General features: G+C 44.6%; 1 protein-coding gene and 1 long non-coding RNA gene across 4 annotated transcripts in view; one reads left to right on the plus strand and one right to left on the minus strand.

The window, feature by feature from the left end:
- The window catches only part of FAM13A (family with sequence similarity 13 member A), a 158,204-nt gene that overhangs the window by 107,524 nt on the left and 31,400 nt on the right, over positions 1-19,280 (minus strand). For 2 of the 3 annotated variants that reach the window (XM_082236349.1, XM_082236348.1), the window contains 2 exons: positions 17,563-17,722; positions 11,981-12,061 (listed from right to left, as the gene is read on the minus strand). In XM_082236349.1, coding sequence (XP_082092475.1) covers positions 11,981-12,061; positions 17,563-17,722 — 241 coding nt within the window. Of the gene's footprint in view, positions 1-11,966; positions 12,062-17,562; positions 17,723-19,280 lie in introns of those variants that run through there. The other variant, XM_082236350.1, reaches the window with a different exon arrangement.
- Positions 10,902-17,100, plus strand: LOC309540195. The gene is made up of 3 exons (XR_014223120.1): positions 10,902-11,377; positions 16,866-16,933; positions 17,022-17,100. It is a non-coding gene; the product is annotated as an uncharacterized lncRNA (long non-coding RNA).

Below are 19,280 nucleotides of genomic sequence, written 5' to 3' on the forward strand. Positions count from 1 at the left end.
TTTCATTCTCCAAAAGGGCTCCCTTCCCAGGTTGATGAGCCCCATCTGCCCCTCATTTCCCTCTACAGCATGTGAAGTAATTGCCTTCTTGACCATTAGACCCACTACAGTGGTGCCCCGCAAGACGAATGCCTCGCAATACAAAAAACTCGCTAGACGAAAGTTTTTTCCGTTCGCGATTTGCCTCGCAAGACGAATTTCCCCTATGGGCTTGCTTCGCAAGACGAAAACGTCTCGCGACTTTTTTTCTTTGACTAAAAACAAAGACATGTTTTGTTTATAAAGTTAATTTATTTTCCCTTAAATTTTTGAACTGCTCTTTGCAGTATGTGTGACTTTAAAGAGCAGGTAATAAACTGTTGTTGTACCAAATTTGGCTTTGTTTGGACTTTTTTTGACCATAGGAACGCATTAATTGATTTTCAATGCATTCCTATGGGATTTCGTGCTTCGCAAGACGAAAAATTCGCTAGACGACAAAAATTGCGGAACGAATTAATTTCGTCTTGCGGGGCACCACTGTATTGGCCTCATCCGCTCAATCTACCAGTCTGTCTTTGCATACAGGGGAAAGCCAAGCTCAAAACTACTGGTGTAACTCATTGAACCACCTTTTGCCAAGTCTCCCTCCCTCACTGCCCTCGTCTTTCCAACCAGGAAAAATCAACGAATAACGTCATTGGAATGACTGCAATCTGAGCTTAAGCAAAGAACGGGAATTGTTACAAAATAAGGGGAATCATGAGGAAGATGAAATTCAAAGAATTAAAGAGATTAAATAATTGCTTTCTTTTCTGCAGAGCTGAGATGAAAGGAGAAAGCCATATATTTTGACAGTATGCTATTAAAGTATTTGGAAACAAAACAGTCACACAACTGTAGCCAGCATATTAAACGCCTCCTCTTTATACACTGTAATAAAAGCTTGAAAGTATACAGGACTCATCCGAGAACATAAAAGGCGGCATTACGCACACTATTTGACAGTAACCTTTATGTGATTTGCTCCATTATTGATAATGGCAGATTCATGTTTGCACAGGACTTTGGTAGTCAAATACTTTTGTGTGTGTTGCGCGGGAGTCCAGACTGACAGCCCATTCCACTTCTGTGAATCTGTCGCTCTCACCCTGTCCACTCCTACTCCCTGCTGGCTTCCAAAACGGCAACGATTAGTCAGGGTTTTGTTACTTGGCAAAAACCCTTGCCGTTTCTAAGCTGGTTTTACCTTACAGTATTTCTAAGAGCCCTCCTGGGAGAGCAAAAGGGGTTCCATGCTGTTAAAGTGCCGATTCTTACAATGTCCAAAGAGAAGAGTACAAAGCAAAAAATCTCAATGTGACGGAGCAGCGTTGAGAGCAGTGCTTTTCAAGATATTTTGGTGCAGCCACTGTGCACACGCAAGGCACACATGTGCACACACCAGGACTACGTACTGAAAACACGTGATGCACAAGCCTTGCTGAAGCCAAGCAGATCTGGGGTCTGGTTAGAGACAGGGCACACGGGTTCAGGTATGGGAATATAATTTGACATTCTAAGATTTACTTTTCACATTTTGCTTCAAAAAATTAAAATATTGGCAAGATTCCAGCCTTTAAGGTTGTGAATTTAAACCTGAAGCAGTGTGGGCAATTCATGTTGAAATCTTGGGTGCCAGAGAGCAGGCAGGTTAAGATTTCCTGTGATCCTTGCCCTTCGTACACAGCATAACATTGTACAAATGAGGCATAATTTATACTGGTATGATAACTAAACTGTTCTTGGAGTGGATTTGCGATTCCACTGCCCCTCTCAGTCCCATTCACTGTTGCACAATATCAGCAGCAACCCTGAACTTCCATGTATCTCTTGCTGTGCTGGGAAAAATTATGAAAGACTCATCAGAAAAGCTGGAGATTGGCAGAGTCCATTTCCTTTATTAACATTGACTCTAGCCTAAACAAAAAGAAGCACTGTGGAAAGTGATAACCAAAGGTTTTTTTTATTACAGGCAATGAAGCTTACAGAAGTGTGTGTGTGTGCGCGCGCGCACGTGCATGCGAGCGCACACCCCTACATCAATCTCAGCAGGTCATCGAACGTTCACACATGAACAATTCTGGGACAGGTGGGGTTTGTTCCTAAATGTTATTGCCAGGCAATCTATTTCAAATACAAACAAGCAATCTTTAATGGTTAGCAATGGTAACCCTGATTAAAAAAATATAGGTCTTTGGTTGCTTATCCATCACGGCCCTTCTCTAGGTTAATGGAAATGTTTTCTTCTTCTCTGGGTCATTTTAGCTAAATAGCTCGATGATGAGCAACTTCCAAGACAGCAAGAGCAAGCAAGTATAAAGGGGAAACTTGATGAGCGTGATTTACTCGTGCCCAAGGTCACAATCTCCCCCACAGGCATGTGTGCGCACTTTTGCACAAGTGCATCCAAATGAGGCTGCCCTTTTGAAAGTACCCTTAAAAGAAGGGAAATGCCTGTAATAGGAGAATTCTCATATCCAAGAAATGACTTAACTAGGACTGTGTGCCAGTTAAATAAATCTTGGTCAGTTCATTGGCCAACACTAAGTATAAGTGATCAAACATGCTGGTGCAGTTAGAAAATTGTGGCAGCTCAGCTGTTTCCAACTCTTGCTGTTGCCTTAACACCCAGAGCCAAGCCGTTTTTGGTTGACTGTAATCCACAGACCCAGGCTTGCAGTTTTACTCACTACAGATAACCATTAACTGACACTAAGGTTTGGTTTCCCCCTGATCCTAGCTTTGTGTAGGGAACTTGGTGAGCCAGTGTGGTGTAGTGGTTAAGAGTGGTAGTGTCATAATCTGGTGAACAGAGTTCGCGTCTCCGCTCCTCCACATGCAGCTGCTGGGTGACCTTGGGCTAGTCACACTTCTCTGAAGTCTCTCAGCCCCACTCACCTCACAGAGTGTTTGTTGTGGAAGGGAAAGGAGAATGTTGGCTGCTTTGAGACTCTGTAGGATAGTGATAAAGCGGGATATCAAATCCAAACTCCTCCTCCTCCTCTTCTTCTCTAGACTACTACTCATCACTGACTATTAGCCACACTCAATGGGAAGAATGGAAACTGCAATCTGCTAACAATGGAGGGCCAGAGGTTCCTCACCCTCCCAGAGCATTTATTGAGTAGTCATCATAGAATCATAGCGTTGGAAAGGACCCTGGGGGGTCATCAAGTCCAAGCCCCTGCAACGCATGAATCTCAACTGAAGCATCCATGACCGATGGCCATCCAACCTCTGCTTAAAAACCTCCAAGGAAATAGAGTCTACAACCTCCTGAGGGAGACTCTTCCACTGTTGAAAAGCTCTGACTGTCAAAAAGTTATTCCTGATGTTTAGTCAGAATCTCCTTGTTTGTAACTTGAAGTCACTGGTTTGAGTCCTACTCTCTGGAGCAGCAGAAAAAAAGCTTGTTTCCTCTTCCATCTAACAGCCCTTGAGATATTTGAAGATGGCTATATCTCTCCTCTCAGTGTCCTTTTTTCAAGGCTAAACGTTCCCAGCTCCTTCAACCGCTCCTCATAAGGCTTGGTTTCCAGACCCCGGATCATCTTGTTCCTTTTCCTCTGCTCATGTTCACATCCTTCTAAAACTGTGGCACCCAGAACTGGACACAGTAGTCCAGGTGTGGTCTGACCAAGGCAGAATAGAGTGCTTATTTGTTTGCACAAAGCTTACGCTGAGGCTAGATTATATCCTGTCTTTACTGAGCGTTTGCTTGGGATAGTTTACAGGTTGGTCATATGATAATGAGCATCCATCCTTGAAAGATGTTTATACATCTTTCCGTTTATTCATCCCACACTTTGCAATGCATTTCCCCTTCACTTCCCAAACCATAAAAAGTCCAATTTGGTCCACTTTAATTCTGCAAACCTAACGTTCTGGCAAGCACAAAGCAGTGACAATCTGGAGACCCCCTTAGAAGAGACATTTCTTGTTCGGTCTTACATAAGATACAATGCCTATTTTTGGTGCTTTCCATCTGAAGTTGTACTCCTTTCAAAGATCTGCTGCCTAATTAAATTGCAGGTAGCATATTGGGTTGATCAAAATGCGTTTCAACTCATCCATCAAAGGAACGATTGAACTCTAGTTTGATGTTTTTAACAGCTCTAAGAATGGTCAATGAGGACAAACTCCTTACAGTTCATGCAGTGCATCAAAACTTGGCACATAAGTCCACTAAACATTTATTTTTATACTGTGTTATGGCATTATGGCAAGTAGAATTGACGTATGCTCACGTTGCATCATAAACTAAAACACAACTCAGTGTGCATTTGTTGTTCTTAGACATGCAATGAGTCTGTTGTCACAATGAACTTTCACAGTAGAGTTCCGTAGGGGAAAGGCAATTGGCCTTCCTTTCACCCTCAAAGGGACCGAGGCTTTTTGAGGCTTCCAATCAAATGCTCTAAGTGCCTTGTGGGGTATTTTCAGTGTTCCACCAAAAGCTTCCGCATTGCCTCCAAAAAGAGTCAAACAGAGGAAGCTGGAAGGTTCAAGGTCAAGGCCAAGGCCAAGATCTGGGGGGAAAGGTCAACTACCTTTTGCCCTGCTAAAAATCCTCTTCATAGTTCTGCCCATGTGAGCAGCTAAGCAAACAAAAGAAAACCTTTTCTACCACTGACAGTCTCCCTTCACTTCCTTCAGCATGACCCAATCAAATGGGCGAATTGCCTTCTACAGATTGCCCAAAGAAAGAAGTAAACATTCTCACTGAAAGAGGAAACGGACTATTTAGATAAACTAAAGAATGGCTAGCTGGTGTGTGTTTGTGTGTATGTATTGGGTGTGGCGAGCTGTTTTTTGCCAATGCTGTGAAATCTCTAGGGCAGAAAGCTTGGCTATGCACCAGGGTTGCAAATGAACAAAGGGCTAACTGCCCTTATAAGACCACAATCTTATGTTGCATGCAAGAAAGCCAGAGTCACACCTCTTCGACTGCATACATGTCAAACATTTAAAGCACATTGCGTTCCCCAAAGATTTATAGATCTCACAGATCTACAAATTCCCAGCGCCCTTAATAAACCAGTTTCCCAGGATTCTTTGGGTGAAGTCATGTACATTAAATTTATGGTGCACCTCTTCCAGGTGAATGCAATGTTTTATTGTGCTCTCCACCCCATCCTGCAAACTCCCCGCTAAATCCCAGAGCTGCTACTGGGCACGAGGTGGGTAACATAAAGATGGGTCAATTTAGCCATTTTTCTCCAATGACACTTCCTTTCATTACACAAGGTTGCCAAAAGGTCCAAAAAGCACTTTGAGACAGGGGTCATCTGCCTTCTACGAAAAAACCAGAACTAAATAGTGAATTTTACTCAGCTCTTGGGAATATAAAATACACTTAATTTGCTGAAACAACTGAAGGGAAACATGTACAAAGGGCAGATTTATCTCTCCACATTTTTTTTAAAAAAAAATATAAAAGCAGCCACTGGTCCTGATGTTTCCAAGGAAACAGGATATATGAAAAAACCTTTTCCTGAAAGGTCTGGTGGAAGGGTGGAAAAGCCTGAGGCTTCTAATAACTTTTGCCAATCTTCTCCTATCCACAACAATTCGTGAGGTTTCAACAGAGGGCTCTGGTTCCTTTCCACTCTGGGACCTCCTTTGCGCATGGTAAGTCTCTGTGCATTCCCACATTTCGCCCGGTTCTTCTATACGGCACAATAAAAGCTGCTTGAGTTCCAGAGTTACACACAAGGATGGGGGAAGTGATGACTAACCAGCGGATTGTTTCTATATCTGACAGTCAGACCTGAGTTGACTCAGGTTTCATGTACTGGGAAATGTTAAGTCTCTTGCTCAACTCAGATGACTGGAATATACAAGTGGAGAAATGGGACTTTGTCACTCCTTCCAGCATTCTAAAAACGGTTTCCTGAGAATGGCATTAATCCGCAGAATTAAACTGGCACGTAGCTTGTGTAGAGAAATGGGTGTTGCTGAATGAACTTGGTCAAGGAGGTCAACCTTCCAGGATTTTTGGTCAGATTACGAAACAAAATGTAAACTTGGTTTATATGTAAAACCAGGGGCAGCCAAAGTGGTACCGTCCAGATATGGTTGGACTTCAACTCCCAACATCCTAGATCATTGGACCTGCAGGCCAGGGAAGATGGAAGATGGAGTCCAATAATATCCGGAGGGCACCACGTTGCTTATCCTAGCCAGGCATAATATAATAAAATAATAATAATAATAATAACAATAATAAATTCTTTCCTGGTTCAGAAAATCGGGCTCAGGGCGGTTAACAACAAATTTAAAACACTTAGTTGATGCAACAAATACAGCATAAAATACAGTACAAAACGTGAATAACCATAAATTCAGAATTCAAAAATCAATTTAGTGGAAAAAAAACCATCCAATAAACATTAGATGATCACCAGGGCTAGATGGCTAAATTAGTCCTATTTTGGCCAGCAAGGAGACCAAGGGAGAATTAGCTGTGGGATTCCAGAGCGGGTAATCTTCATAAAAAGTGGATGGGGCCATCCAATGAATGTTGGGAGGTTCAAGACATGCAATAGAATGTACTTTTTCACACTATGAGAATCGCCATCACATGATGGTGTGATGGGCAAATAATCACATGGCTTAAAAAGGGAATTACGGACCGATTTGTGGAGGACAAGGCTGTCAACACCTATTAGTCATGGGGCCTTCTTCCTACTTCCCCTGTCAGAGGCAATACAGTGGTACCTTGGTTCTCAAACACCTTGGTACTCAACGCCTTGGTTCTCAAACTCCGAAAACCTGGAAGTAAGTGTTCCGGTTTTTGAACGTTTTTCGGAAGCCAAACGTCCAATGCGGTTGTCGGCTATTGTTTCTGGGGCACCTGCACCAATCAGAAGCTGTGCCTTGGTTTTCAAACATTTCGGAACAAAATAAGTTTGACAACCAAGGTACCACTGTATTTAGCGCTTTTGTTTTTGAGGCTTTTGGGGTTAATTTGTTTTTGTGACTGTGGGGAACCCAGTTCAGCTACTGATTGATTGATTGAGGAAAAGCCCCCCATCGAAACAATGACTATCATCAGTGAAGGTAAGGAAAAAAAATGTAATTTTTATTTTTATCATCTACAATACTGTCTTATTTATTTTATAGTATGGTACATTGATTATTGCTCGGTCCCAGCTCCTGCCCACCTAGCAGTTCGAAAGCACCTCAAAGTGCGAGTAGATAAATAGGGACCGCTCTCCAGCGGGAAGGTAAACGGCGTTTCCGTGTGCTGCTCTGGTGCTGGCTCACCAGCTGCAGCTTCGTCACGCTGGCCACGTGACCCAGAAGCTGTCTTCGGACAAGCGCCGGCTCCCGGCCTCTTGAGCGAGATGAGCGCGCAACCCCAGAGTCGGTCACGACTGGACCTGTTGGTCAGGGGCACCTTTACCTTTACCTGAATGATAGAGGGTAAGGACTTGCTGAACTAAATATCTGAACTGGAATACAAAAAGGGAGGTGTGAGGAGGTCAAGAAACTAGTGAATGAGGTATAAGATATGAGAATACTATTTTTTTCCCCTGCTTTCTCCTTTGGTGTTTTTTCTTCTTCTTTTTTCTATTCTGTTAACTGTTTTTTATTGTGTACTTCTATGTGTTTTGTTTTGTATTTTCTTATTTTTGTAGCTTTTTTTGGTTTTTGTATTTTATGTTTAAATTTTTGAAGCTTTTGATTGTTGAATAAATATTATTTAAAAAATACATTGATTATTGCTTTCGTTTTATGGATCAATGGTCTCGTTAGATAATAAAATTCATGTTAAATTGCTGTTTTAGGGGTTGTTTTCAAAAGTCTGGAATGGATTAATCCATTTTGCATTACTTTTAATGGGAAAGCGCGCCTTGGTTTTGGAATGCTTTGGTTTCGGAACGGACTTCCGGAACGGATTAAGTTTGAGAATCAAGGTACCACTGTATAGCAGTTGCTGAGAATCACACGTGGGGAAGAGTGCTGCCGCGCTCGTGTCTTGCTTTCGGGCTCCCCATAGCCATCCAGTTGGTGTCTGCGAGAACAGGATGCTGGACTAGGTAGGCCTTTGGCCTGATCCAGAAGGGCTGTTTTTATATTATGTTCTTATGCAAGAAGGGACGCGGGCGGCGCTGTGGGTTAAACCACAGAGCCTAGGACTTGCTGATCAGAAGGTCGGTGGTTCGAATCCCCACGACGGGGTGAGATCCCGTTGCTTGGTCCCTGCTCCTGCCAACCTAGCAGTTCGAAAGCATGTCAAAGTGCAAGTAGATAAATAGGTACCACTCCGGCGGGAAGGTAAACGGCATTTCCGTGAGCTGCTCTGGTTCACCAGAAGCGGCTTAGTCATGCTGGCCACATGACCCAGAAGCTGCACGCCGGCTCCCTCGGCCAATAAAGCGAGATGAGCGCCGCAACCCCGGAGTTGGCCACAACTGGACCTAATGGGCACAAGTCCCTTTACCTTTTACTTATGCAAAATTACGCCAAGATGCATAAGGAAAGGCATTGAACACTGATGTGGAATGAAGAAAAGAACCAGACAACATACCCAATGAGAAGCAAGACGGCACAGCCATCGTGGTTCTCCTGCAGCTGCAAACTGGGCTGCTGGCCAATTTAACAAATGGTTAAAACATCACTGCTACAAGCACACGGTGAACCTGTCAATCCCCAGTCTGCAAAGGGTGCATCAACAATATTTCAAGGCTGGCTCACTTTCCCGGATCAGCTCTCGAGCCGTCAATACAAACATTAGAGGCAGACGCTCTCTTCAGTCTGGGACGGTAGAAGCCTAGCTTGCTTTAATATTCAAGTTCACCGGGTCCAATGATCTATATGCAACAGATCCCTATTTTAGCATGCCCGCCCTTATACATTCGCGTGTCGAGGTATCAAGTGCCCCTGGGAACAGGCACCAAAGATAGCATAAATACAACTTTATGAGTACATAACTTGCGAGTACTTGAGCTCTGGGTGCACTGCAGTGGGCGGGGTGTTAAGGCACCAGTGTCAAAACTGAACCAATATCCAAAACAAACATTGATATATGGCAGGGGAATGGCTAAATATCTCCTGTCAATTTGCCAAAGAGCTGGGCATACGTGCTGGAACAGGCCAAGTGTGGAGTACAGCTGGGGTCATATCTAAGGAACCTTCGTTGTTTATCTGGTTCTTCCAAAATAAGTGCCTGATTTATCTACTGACTGAAAAGCAATCCTTAATTAGAGCACGCCCCAGTTATGGAAGAAAGCAAAGCTCTCATGGAGAACATTTGCTGTGGAGGGCAAGGATACCACAAACAAGACTCTCAAAAAGCAACAATAACTCTCTGCTGAACAACAGTCCACATTTTAAACCAGTTGGTGAGGTTGGGAGGGAGACATATCTGGCAACCCAACATATCAAAAAATATTTACTTTCAAAAGCTCTGCAGAATTTGCAGAGAAGTTGAGGGGTTCAGGCTGCCTGTGAGCTTCTGTGCCCTAAGTGTCCAAAATTTGCAGAGCTGATCAAGCGTCACTTGTGCCAGATATTCTGCGCAAACTCCCCCTTCAAACAAAACACGCCTTAAGCCTGCATTTAAATTTAGGGCTCTGGCTTATGTCTCAGAGATGAACTCCACATGACGCTTTGCCTCACACACATTTCCCCCGAGTATTTTATGCTTTTACAATACACAGCCACAAAGGTCACAACAGAAGCCTGAAGTATGGGGGAGAGGGGGATTTTAACACCTTTCCTCTGGGGAGAGGGTGTTTGTTGCAGCTTGAATTTTCTGTTTTTCCTCTACACCCTATCTTTCCCCCCATAATATGGGGAACAACTGGAAGGCTTTTTTTTCTTTTTCTTTTTGCAGGAAAACCACTGCAGGGAAATGGTTAAGACGTCCTTCCACCCAGTTAATCTTCCACTTGGAAACATCAGAGGAAAATTGACATATGATTAAGCATCACATGGAGGTGGGAAAAACGTGTCTGAGCTAGACCACAGCCAACCAGCAGATGGGAGGCCACATGACTGAATGTGTCCAGCAAATAATATTCCACACTGCATTTCCCCATCATGGTCCATATTGCAACAAAAGTCAGATTTTTGGGGGGAAGCAGTTCTGATGCACAAGAGCTCCAAATCAGCTTTCATGACGCTGCCTGAATTTGTTGCGATCTCATCTGAAAATAGTGACAGTCTGGAAATGCCCAATCCCTTTAAAAGTTGCGCATGCAGAAGAAACGCCTGCAAATTTCAGGTTCATCATCTTCTCAGTTTTCATTTTTAAAAAACGAAAGATCCTCCTAGTCCTTTAACACTTTAAAGTGTTGTGGGCAATGCCTGCTAAGATTTGAAAAGCCAGAGGTGAATAAGCAGTCCTAGTGTTTGGGTGTCGGGCATCAAGAATCCTTCGCAGCTCCTGGCAGCCTCCCCAAATTAAATTATGCAAAACAGCAATTAGTGCAAAGTAAGATGAATTATAATGAGACACGGGTGGCGCTGTGGGTTAAACCACAGAGCCTAGGACTTGCCGAACAGAAGGTTGGCGGTTCGAATCCCCGCGACGAGGTGAGCTCCCGTTGCTCGGTCCCTGCTCCTGCCAACCTTAGTTCAAAAGCACCTCAAAGTGCAAGTAGATAAATGGGCGGGAAGGTAAATGGCGTTTCCGTGCGCTGCTCTGGTTCGCCAGAAGCGGCTTAGTCATGCTGGCCACATGACCCGGAAGCTGTACGCCGGCTCCCTCGGCCACTAAAGCGAGATGAGCGCCGCAACCCCACAGTCGGTCACAACTGGACCTAATGGTCAGGGGTCCCTTTACCTTTACCTATCAACCACTTGCGAATAAGTGAGATTGCCCAGGGTGTCAGGATGGCACCTGACGTTTCCACCATTTGGAGGTGCATGCCTGGGGATCCATGGATTTTGACTGTTTTCACACAACAGCAACACACCCTGTGGAATTCTATCCGCTGTATTTTATCTGCACAATCAGAATGAACCAAAACATGACTTCCGAGCCATCTGGCCCCAAAATGGCAACAAGGCATTCTGTTTTGGCGACTGTAACCCTGGTTTAAGGAGTCATTTGGCGCCCAGCTTATATGTCTGAGTTTCTAACACTGCTGACAACAGCCCATTCCAGAGATTCTCAATCCTATGAGGGAAGAGAATAGGGCTATGCTCATTGGCCGAACCCCCTCCATCGTGGTCCAATCAGCCCTGCCCCAACATCTTCCATAAGCTCTGATTGGAATTCTGCTGCAAGGAGGCTGTTCTACCCTCCACACAATTTAGCATCCTTCCCAGTGCAGATGTCTAGTGCCAACACATGGAAGGCTGGGCAGCTGGGAACGTGACAGACGGGGCAGGGCCATCAAAGGTACCCCACTCTCCTTCTTGACACAACAGATGGCTGTAGCTTAGTGGCAGGGCACCTGTTTTGCATACAGAAGGTCACAGGTTTGATCCCCAGCATCTCCAGGTAGGCCTGGGAAATACCGCTATCCGAAATTCTGGAGAGATGCTGCCAGTCAGAGAGGACAATTCTGGGCTAAATGGACCACTGGTCCAACTCAGTACAGTGGTACCTCAGGTTACAGACACTTCAGGTTACAGACACTTCAGGTTACCTCGGGTTAAGAACTTTGCTTTAGGATGAGAACAGAAATTGTGCGGTGGCAGCGCAGCGGCAGCAGCAGGAGGCCCCATTAGCTAAAGTGGTAGCTCAGGTTAAGAACAGTTTCAGGTTAAGAATGGACCTCCAGAACAAATTAAGTTCTTAACCCGAGGTACCACTGTATAAAACACAAAAACCTCAATAGGGCTAGTGCCGCTAGTCCCAGCGGCCCCAATCCCCTTGGAATTAGTTCAAAAGCACAGCTCCCAATCCTGAAAGATGGAAACAAGCGAAAAGAAGAAATGCAGTTCAAAGCAAATGCAGCAATAGGAAAGTATGATGGCGAACACACCAATTTTTCTGTACCTTGTGCCTTGGACTCAGCTTTGGCAATTCTCTGTCCACACTTGTCCGAATGAGTGATGGTGTCTGCTTGCAGCCAGCCTCCTAGAATGAGACATTACACACAGTTAACCAAAAAAAGGGTGTGAGAAAATTTAGAAAAGATGATGTACAGGTGGTACATCACACCAGCAAAATTAGGAAAAATGTACAAAACAGGAAATAAGGCCTCCTGGAAGTGTAAAATTAAAGAAGGCAATTTCTACCATATGTGGTGGACTTGCGAAGAAATGAAGAAATTTTGGGATCTGATTTATAACGAGTTAAAAAATATATTTAAATACACTTTCCCTAAAAGACCAGAGGCCTTCCTATTAGGAATAACTGGGGATGAAATTAAAAAAGAAGATAAAACACTATTCCAATATTTGACAGTAGCGGCTAGAATATTAATTGCACAAAATTGGAAAAGTCCAAATACCCCAACGGTCAGAGATTGGCAAACAAAATTATTTGAATATGTTGAATTAGCAAAAATGACGCAAAAAATTAGAAACCAAAAAAATACAAAGTTTAGTAGCGATTGGAATAAATTTATGGTATATATTGAAGGAAACTATAGAAACTTAAAAACTACAGCAGGTGTGATATAAATCTTATGATGCGCAAACCATTAACAACTCTTAGCTACAGAAAAAAGGAAGAATTTTTATCAAGAAGCCCGAAATCGGGAGGGAAGGAGGTCAATAGGTGTGTAGAGGAAAGATCTAAATATCTAAAGATATAAAGATTCAAGGAGTAAGACAAGGAACTGTAATGGAAATTGATGCTATTTTTGTGTTATGTATGGATATCTTCCCCCCCCCCTTTTTTTCTTTTCTTTTTTCTGTAACTGTTGTTTTGTATTTTCTTTTGGTTATTTAAGTGAAATTCAATAAAAAGAAATTTAAAAAAAGGAAAGAGAAAAAAGGGGGAAACAAAAAAAAGTGTGTGTGTGTCAGGGGGGTTGGAGTGTGAAATTAGGAACAGCATGCTATTTCTAAGCATGGCTTTGTTCATGCGATCTGAAAAACAACCTTGTTTTGTATCACATGTTTTGAATCTAAGTGCTTACATCTCCTTTATGTTATCATTTTTTAAAAAAATAAACAAATCTGGATTTGCTAAAAGTGCAAGTGTAACGAAAGGGGGGATGGGGCTAAAAAAAAAAAAATCAAAAGGCGTATTGCTCTATACTTTCTGCCTTGGTTCAGACCACACCTGGAGTACTGTGTCCAGTTCTGGGCACCACAATTTAAGAAGGATGTGGACCAGCTGGAATGTGTGCTGAGGAGGGCGACCAAGATGATCAAGGGTCTAGAAACCAAGCCTTATGAGGAATGGTTGAGGGAGTTGAGTATGTTTAGCCTGGAAAAGAGGGAGGTGGAGAGGAGATATGACAGCCATCTTCAAATATCTGTCAAATGGAGGCCTTTTTTCTCCTGCTCTGGAGGCTAGGGCCTGAACCATGGGTTCAAGTTACAAGAAAGGAGATTCTGACTAAACATCAGGAAGAACTTTCAGACAGCAAGAGCTGTTCGACACTGGAACAGACTCCCGTGAGAAGTGGTGGACTCCCCTTCCTTGGAGGTTTTTAAGCAGAGGTCGGATGGCCATCGGTCATGGATGCCTTAGTTGAGAATCCTGTATTGGATTAGATGGCCCTCAATGTCCCTTCCAACTCTCCAATTCTATGATTCCATGGAAGGGCAAAAGTACAAAGATACAGCGCAGGTCCAAAGTGATAATTACCTCATCCAAAGATTCCCTTTGCAAATAATAAAGATTTATAAAAATGAAAGTATTCTCGAGCTGTGAACTCCATAATTTTTCAGACTATGGTTTCTATATAGTCTTAAATGAGTGAGATATTTGCACATACTGTTGACACTGAGTGACCATGTACCTCAATAGTTGTATGAGAAATAAAACCATGCCATTACATTTTAAAAAAAACTGCCATTCGAGCTCTACTTTTAGTTTATGAGGTATCTTCCATAGACTGTCGCACCACATTGCTGGGAGTGAAGTTATGAAGCTAAGAGCTCAAGGGACTGAAAAACAAAAAACACATAAGCAGAGCCAAACCAAGGTTTGTTTTCTATACATGTAGAAGCTCAGGCTACAGTGGAACCTCAGTTGTCGAATGCTTCGCAAGTCGAACGTTTCGGTTTTTGAACACTGACAACAAGTGAATGCTTGTTTTCGAACGTGCCTCGGAAGTCGAAAGCCTTCTGAGGCGCATTTCTCCATTTTTCCAACGGATTTTGCCGACCGGCAATTGCACCTCGGTTGTCAAACATTTCGGAAGTCAAACGGTCTTCCGGAACAGATTACGTTTGACAACCAAGGTTCCACTGTATAGTTCTAACCTATGGTTTAGTCTTAGCCACTTCACAGCTTGCGCAGTGATGTTAGAACTGAGCAGGAGTATCAAAGTAAACTCTGTTGACTCATACAGACAGAGAAAGATATTATGCACTTGTTGTGGGAAGGGCTATTTAAAGATTCGTCATCCTTTGAAAGAGATGTCCAAGTGATGACTCTGGTTGACTCATGCACGATAGATGTGGCAGACGATTCCGCCCCTTCCCTGGCAGCTAAAAAGGATATCAAAGGTAAAGGACGAAGACGTTGTTAACTTTCACCTGCAAGGGATTGGACAGCTCTCCGCATCACTCCTTATTTAACAATGTTTTGTTGTCTTATCCTATTTCCACCCCACTGATCCCGCAGTAAAAATACCCATCTGCTCCATGAAGTATAAACAGATATAGGCCCTATGGGAAGAAAATGTTCTTTTGGAGAGGAAACAGTAATTAAGGAAAACAATTAAGATTTTGTTGGCAGTGCCTTCACATGCTTTACTTACAAGTATACTGCCTGCATTTATGGCTTTACTGCTGGCATGAACTCTGGTATAGCAGAGGATAATTACTTTACATTGACAGTGCAACAGCAGAGGTGCTTGACACAAAGAGTGGATCACAGGATCACAGAGTTAAGGAAGTTACCCTAGAGATCATGCAGTTCAATTCCCTGCTCAGTTGTCAGGGCTGGAGCCAGACGCAGGTCAGCACGCAAGAAGCAGAGTTTGTTGGTGTGGTTAACCCTTTGTTCAAGGAAACGGCAACACTTCCCAGCAGGCCTTGCCCCTATAGGTAAAAAAGGTAAAGGACCCCTGGACAGTTAAGTCCAGTCAAAGACAACTATGGGGTTGCGGCACTCATCTTGCTTTCAGGCCAAGGGAGCCGCCGTTTGTCCACAGACCGCTTTCCTGGTAATGTGACCAGCATGACTAAACCACTTCTGGCACAACAGGACACCGTGACGAGTACCAGAGCACACAGAAACACAGTTTACCTTCCCACCACAGCGGTACCTATTTATCTACTTGCACTGGTATGCTCTCGTGCTGCTAGGTTGGCAGAAGCTGAGACAGAGCAATGGGAGCTCACCCCGTTGCGGGGATTTGAACCGCCAACCTTCTGATTGGCAAGCCCAAGAGGCTCAGTGGTTTAGACCACAGCCCCACCCACGTCCCTATAGGGACACAACTATACAGGAGTTGCCAGGCCTGAGGGTTTCCCCTCCCTCTGCACTGCTCTAAGACTCTATCTCTGGATGTTGCTCAAGCAGTCTCAAAACTACGCCTGTGTACCTCTGGTTGTGCGTTCTTCAGAGAATAGGGCTAGGGGAGTTTGTTGCAGCAGGAGAGGGAGACTCCCGGAATTTTTCAGCAGTCTCTTGACTCCTCCTCTTCTGCATCAGCCTCTGAGTCTGAACTGCTCCTTGCCACTGGCTCTTCCCGCTCACTAAACCCTGTTGCCCCTTCAGTATCAAGCCCCTTTTCCCTCTGTCCTCTCCTCAGTGTCCCACCACCAATCGCCTGGCTCTGAGGCTTCTTCCTCTAGGGTTTGTTCCCCAGCTGGTGCTTCCCACCATTCCTCTTCATCCAGCCAGTCCCTGACAGCAGTGCAAAATTTGCAGTGTAGGCCTGCCTGGCAGATGTTCATCCAATCTCTGCTTATATGCTTCTAGAGGAGAGGCCAGCACCCCCTCTCCCCCGGCAGTCTGTTCAACTGCTGAGCAGCTCTTACACTTAGAGGAGCATTTCCAAATGCAGGGATGAGGCACCTGTGAGACTCCAGCCCCCCCTCTCCCCCAGCCAGCATGGCCAGCAGTCATAGATGACAGGGGAGAAGGCCACAGGTCCCCCATCGCTCTCAAAACTTTTCAGCTCAGTATGAATGTTACAGGGTTTCATTCAGAAATAAGCAGTCAGTAAGTATTAGCATTTTGCTGGATTAGCACCACACCCAAGCCAGTATTTAGCGAGCGTTAAAGGAGAAAAGGAATTTAACTTTGTATGAAAATCTTAACATGCCTAAAGTGAAAGGCTTCGAGAGTCTTGCAAGCCCAAGGAGGAGACGCAGAGTTCCAGGGGTTGTGAGCTGGGATGGCAAAAGTCACAGAAGCGGTAATCTTCTCCTATCGGGTTTTCCTGGTTAACGGGGCTGGGGCTTGCTGCCAAAGGACAGCATTGCGTTACAGGATGTAATGACAGCTGGCAGCAAAAGGTCTAAACAGTATGTCTCGAAGGATTGGAAAAGAAGAGGTATGATGAAAATTTAACAGGATCCATTATGCACACTCTGGCTTTGGCGTTCTCAACAGACAACTGAAGCATATTAAAATCAAAACTACAGTATTGAAACTGGGGGTGGGGAAATCTAAACCACATGTCACACTTTGAGCACAACATTCCTTTTCCTAATGGAAAAAAACCTACCATGGGACACTGCTATCTTTTACCTCCAGGCTGCTTTCCTGCTCAGAATTTCACCCCTGTTTGCTTTTCTTCCCACAGAGGGGAAAACTATACAGAGACTGGTATTATTTTCTCCTTGCAAGGAGAAAAGAAGGCGGAGCCAAGAGGTGGGTGACGTGAGTGGGTAAATGTCTCTAGCAGGTATGGGGCTGAGGCCCTCCTCTCCACTGCTAACCCTTCCACTGTTGACCATAGCCTCCCCCATGGCAACATTTGGATGAATCCAAACCACAGTGGAGGAAAGTTACCTGCAGCCTGGACCAAAGTCATGGAAGAAGAAGAAGAAGAAGAAGAAGAGGAGGAGGAGGAGAAGTTTGGATTTGATATCCCGCTTTATCACTACCCTAAGGAGTCTCAAAGCGGCTAACATTCTCCTTTCCCTTCCTCCCCCACAACAAACACTCTGTGAGGTGAGTGGGGCTGAGAGACTTCAGAGAAGTGTGACTAGCCCAAGGTCACCCAGCAGCTGCATGTGGAGGAGCGGGGACACGAACCCGGTTCACCAGATTACGAATCAACTGCTCTTAACCACTACACTACACTGGCTCTCCAACTGGAAGTTGGAGGTGGGGAGAGGATGAACAGCCTCCCATCAAAAGAGAAACTCCCACAGAGCTCATTGCAAACTTTACCATGTCACCTGCCAAGATACTACTTTGATACCATGTGCAATTACTTGAACCCCCCCACCCCAAAGGAGAGAGGGATGCAAAACAATCTTAATACAGGCACTCACTTTCACTAGTATAATTTTTGCTAGATCTTCACATGGGCGCTTTTCGTTCTCCTTTCTCGGGTGTTCCCATTCGAACAAGGCGGTGTAGTTCTCCAGCATCTGGGCCATGATTTTGTTGCAGATTTCCTGCTCCTTCATCCCTTCAAATCCAGAAGACACGCTGCAAAAACACGAAACAAGGTTGGGGACATTATAAATAAATGTGACGTGCCAAACGGCCTGTAATGAGCTAGCTGAATGCCAGCCAAATTGGGCACCAGGGAACAGAAGCTGCCAGGAAGAATATCGCCATGGGGCAGTCGTGGTGAACTTGTGGCTATCCAGGGGTTATTGAACGACAACCCCCACCAGCCCCAGCCAGCATGGCAAATGGCCAGGGACGATGCCAGCTGTAGTCTGGCAAAATCTGGACCGTCACAATATGGGTTGCTCTGATGTAACTTCTTGAACCTAGTATGAAAGGAGAGAGAGAGACAGGAGGTTCAGGGAGATTTTGAGACACAGCCCAAACACGATGGGTTAGATCAGTGTTTCTCAACCTGTGGGTCCTCAGATGTTGTTGGACTACAACTCCCATCATTCCTAGCCAGCATGACCAGTGGTCAGGGATGATGGGAGTTGTAGTCCAACATCTGGGGACCCATAGTTGAGAACCACTGAAGCTGCATCAAGCTGTTGCCTGATGTTGCCAGACTACAACGCCAACCATCCTTGCCCATTGGGCTGGGCCTGATGGAAGTTGTTCTTCAATAACATCTGGAGGGTACCAAACTGGGGAAGGAAGGGCTAGATCTTATTTTACACTTTATTTTGCAAATATTGCATACAAATTGGGTTGGATCCAGAAGCAGCCCCTGAGCAGGAGACTCCCATTGGCAGAAAAGCAGGGGAGGCAGAGAAAGAGAAGTATTTTATTTTTATGGCTGATTTCCCCTTTTCTCTGCAGTTCCCAGCTGGAGTCCTACAACATAAAACAGTAGAGTGGGAAGGGTCTAAAGCAGCCTTTCTCAACCTGTGGGACCCCAGTTGTTGTTGGACTACAACTCCCATCACCCCTAGCTAGCAAGGCCAGAGCTCAGGGATGATGGGAGTTGTAGACCAACAACATCTGGGGACCTAAAGGTTGAGAACCGCTGGTCTAAAGGGCCATCTAGTCCAACCACCTTCTATGCAGGAATATCAACTAAAGCATCCATGACAGACGGCCATTCGACCTCTGTTTAAAAACCTCAAAGGGAGGAGAGTCCAACACATTCCAAGGGAGTCTGCTCCACTGTCAAACAGCTCTTACTTTAAGAAAGTTCTTCCTGGTGCTTCGTCAGAATCTCTTTTCTTGTCACTTGAATTCAATGATTTGGGTCCTACCCTCCAGAGCAGGAGAAAACAAGCTTGCTCCATCCTCCATGTGGCAGCCCTTTAGATATTTGAAGATGGCTATCATCTCTCCTCTCTGTCTCCTCTTTTCCAGGTTATATACCTGCAGGCTCTTCCTCCCTGCCCTACACAATGGTCTTCTGGAACCTTCCTCGCCTCAACCTTAACTGGTCATCATTCTCCAAGAATTGCAACAGATCCAAATGGGACAGGATAGCCCAAAGGAGGCCTTGTTAGTGCTGTGCTACAATTCTCCAAGCTTGAGAAATGATGATTCAATCAGCAATGCATTTTTAAAATGGCTCGGCAAGGCATAAACGTCTCAGTCCTCATGAGAGCCAATT

The sequence above is a fragment of the Podarcis vaucheri genome (assembly GCF_965113315.1).
Source record: "Podarcis vaucheri genome assembly, chromosome: 9".
Classification (NCBI taxonomy): domain Eukaryota; kingdom Metazoa; phylum Chordata; class Lepidosauria; order Squamata; family Lacertidae; genus Podarcis; species Podarcis vaucheri.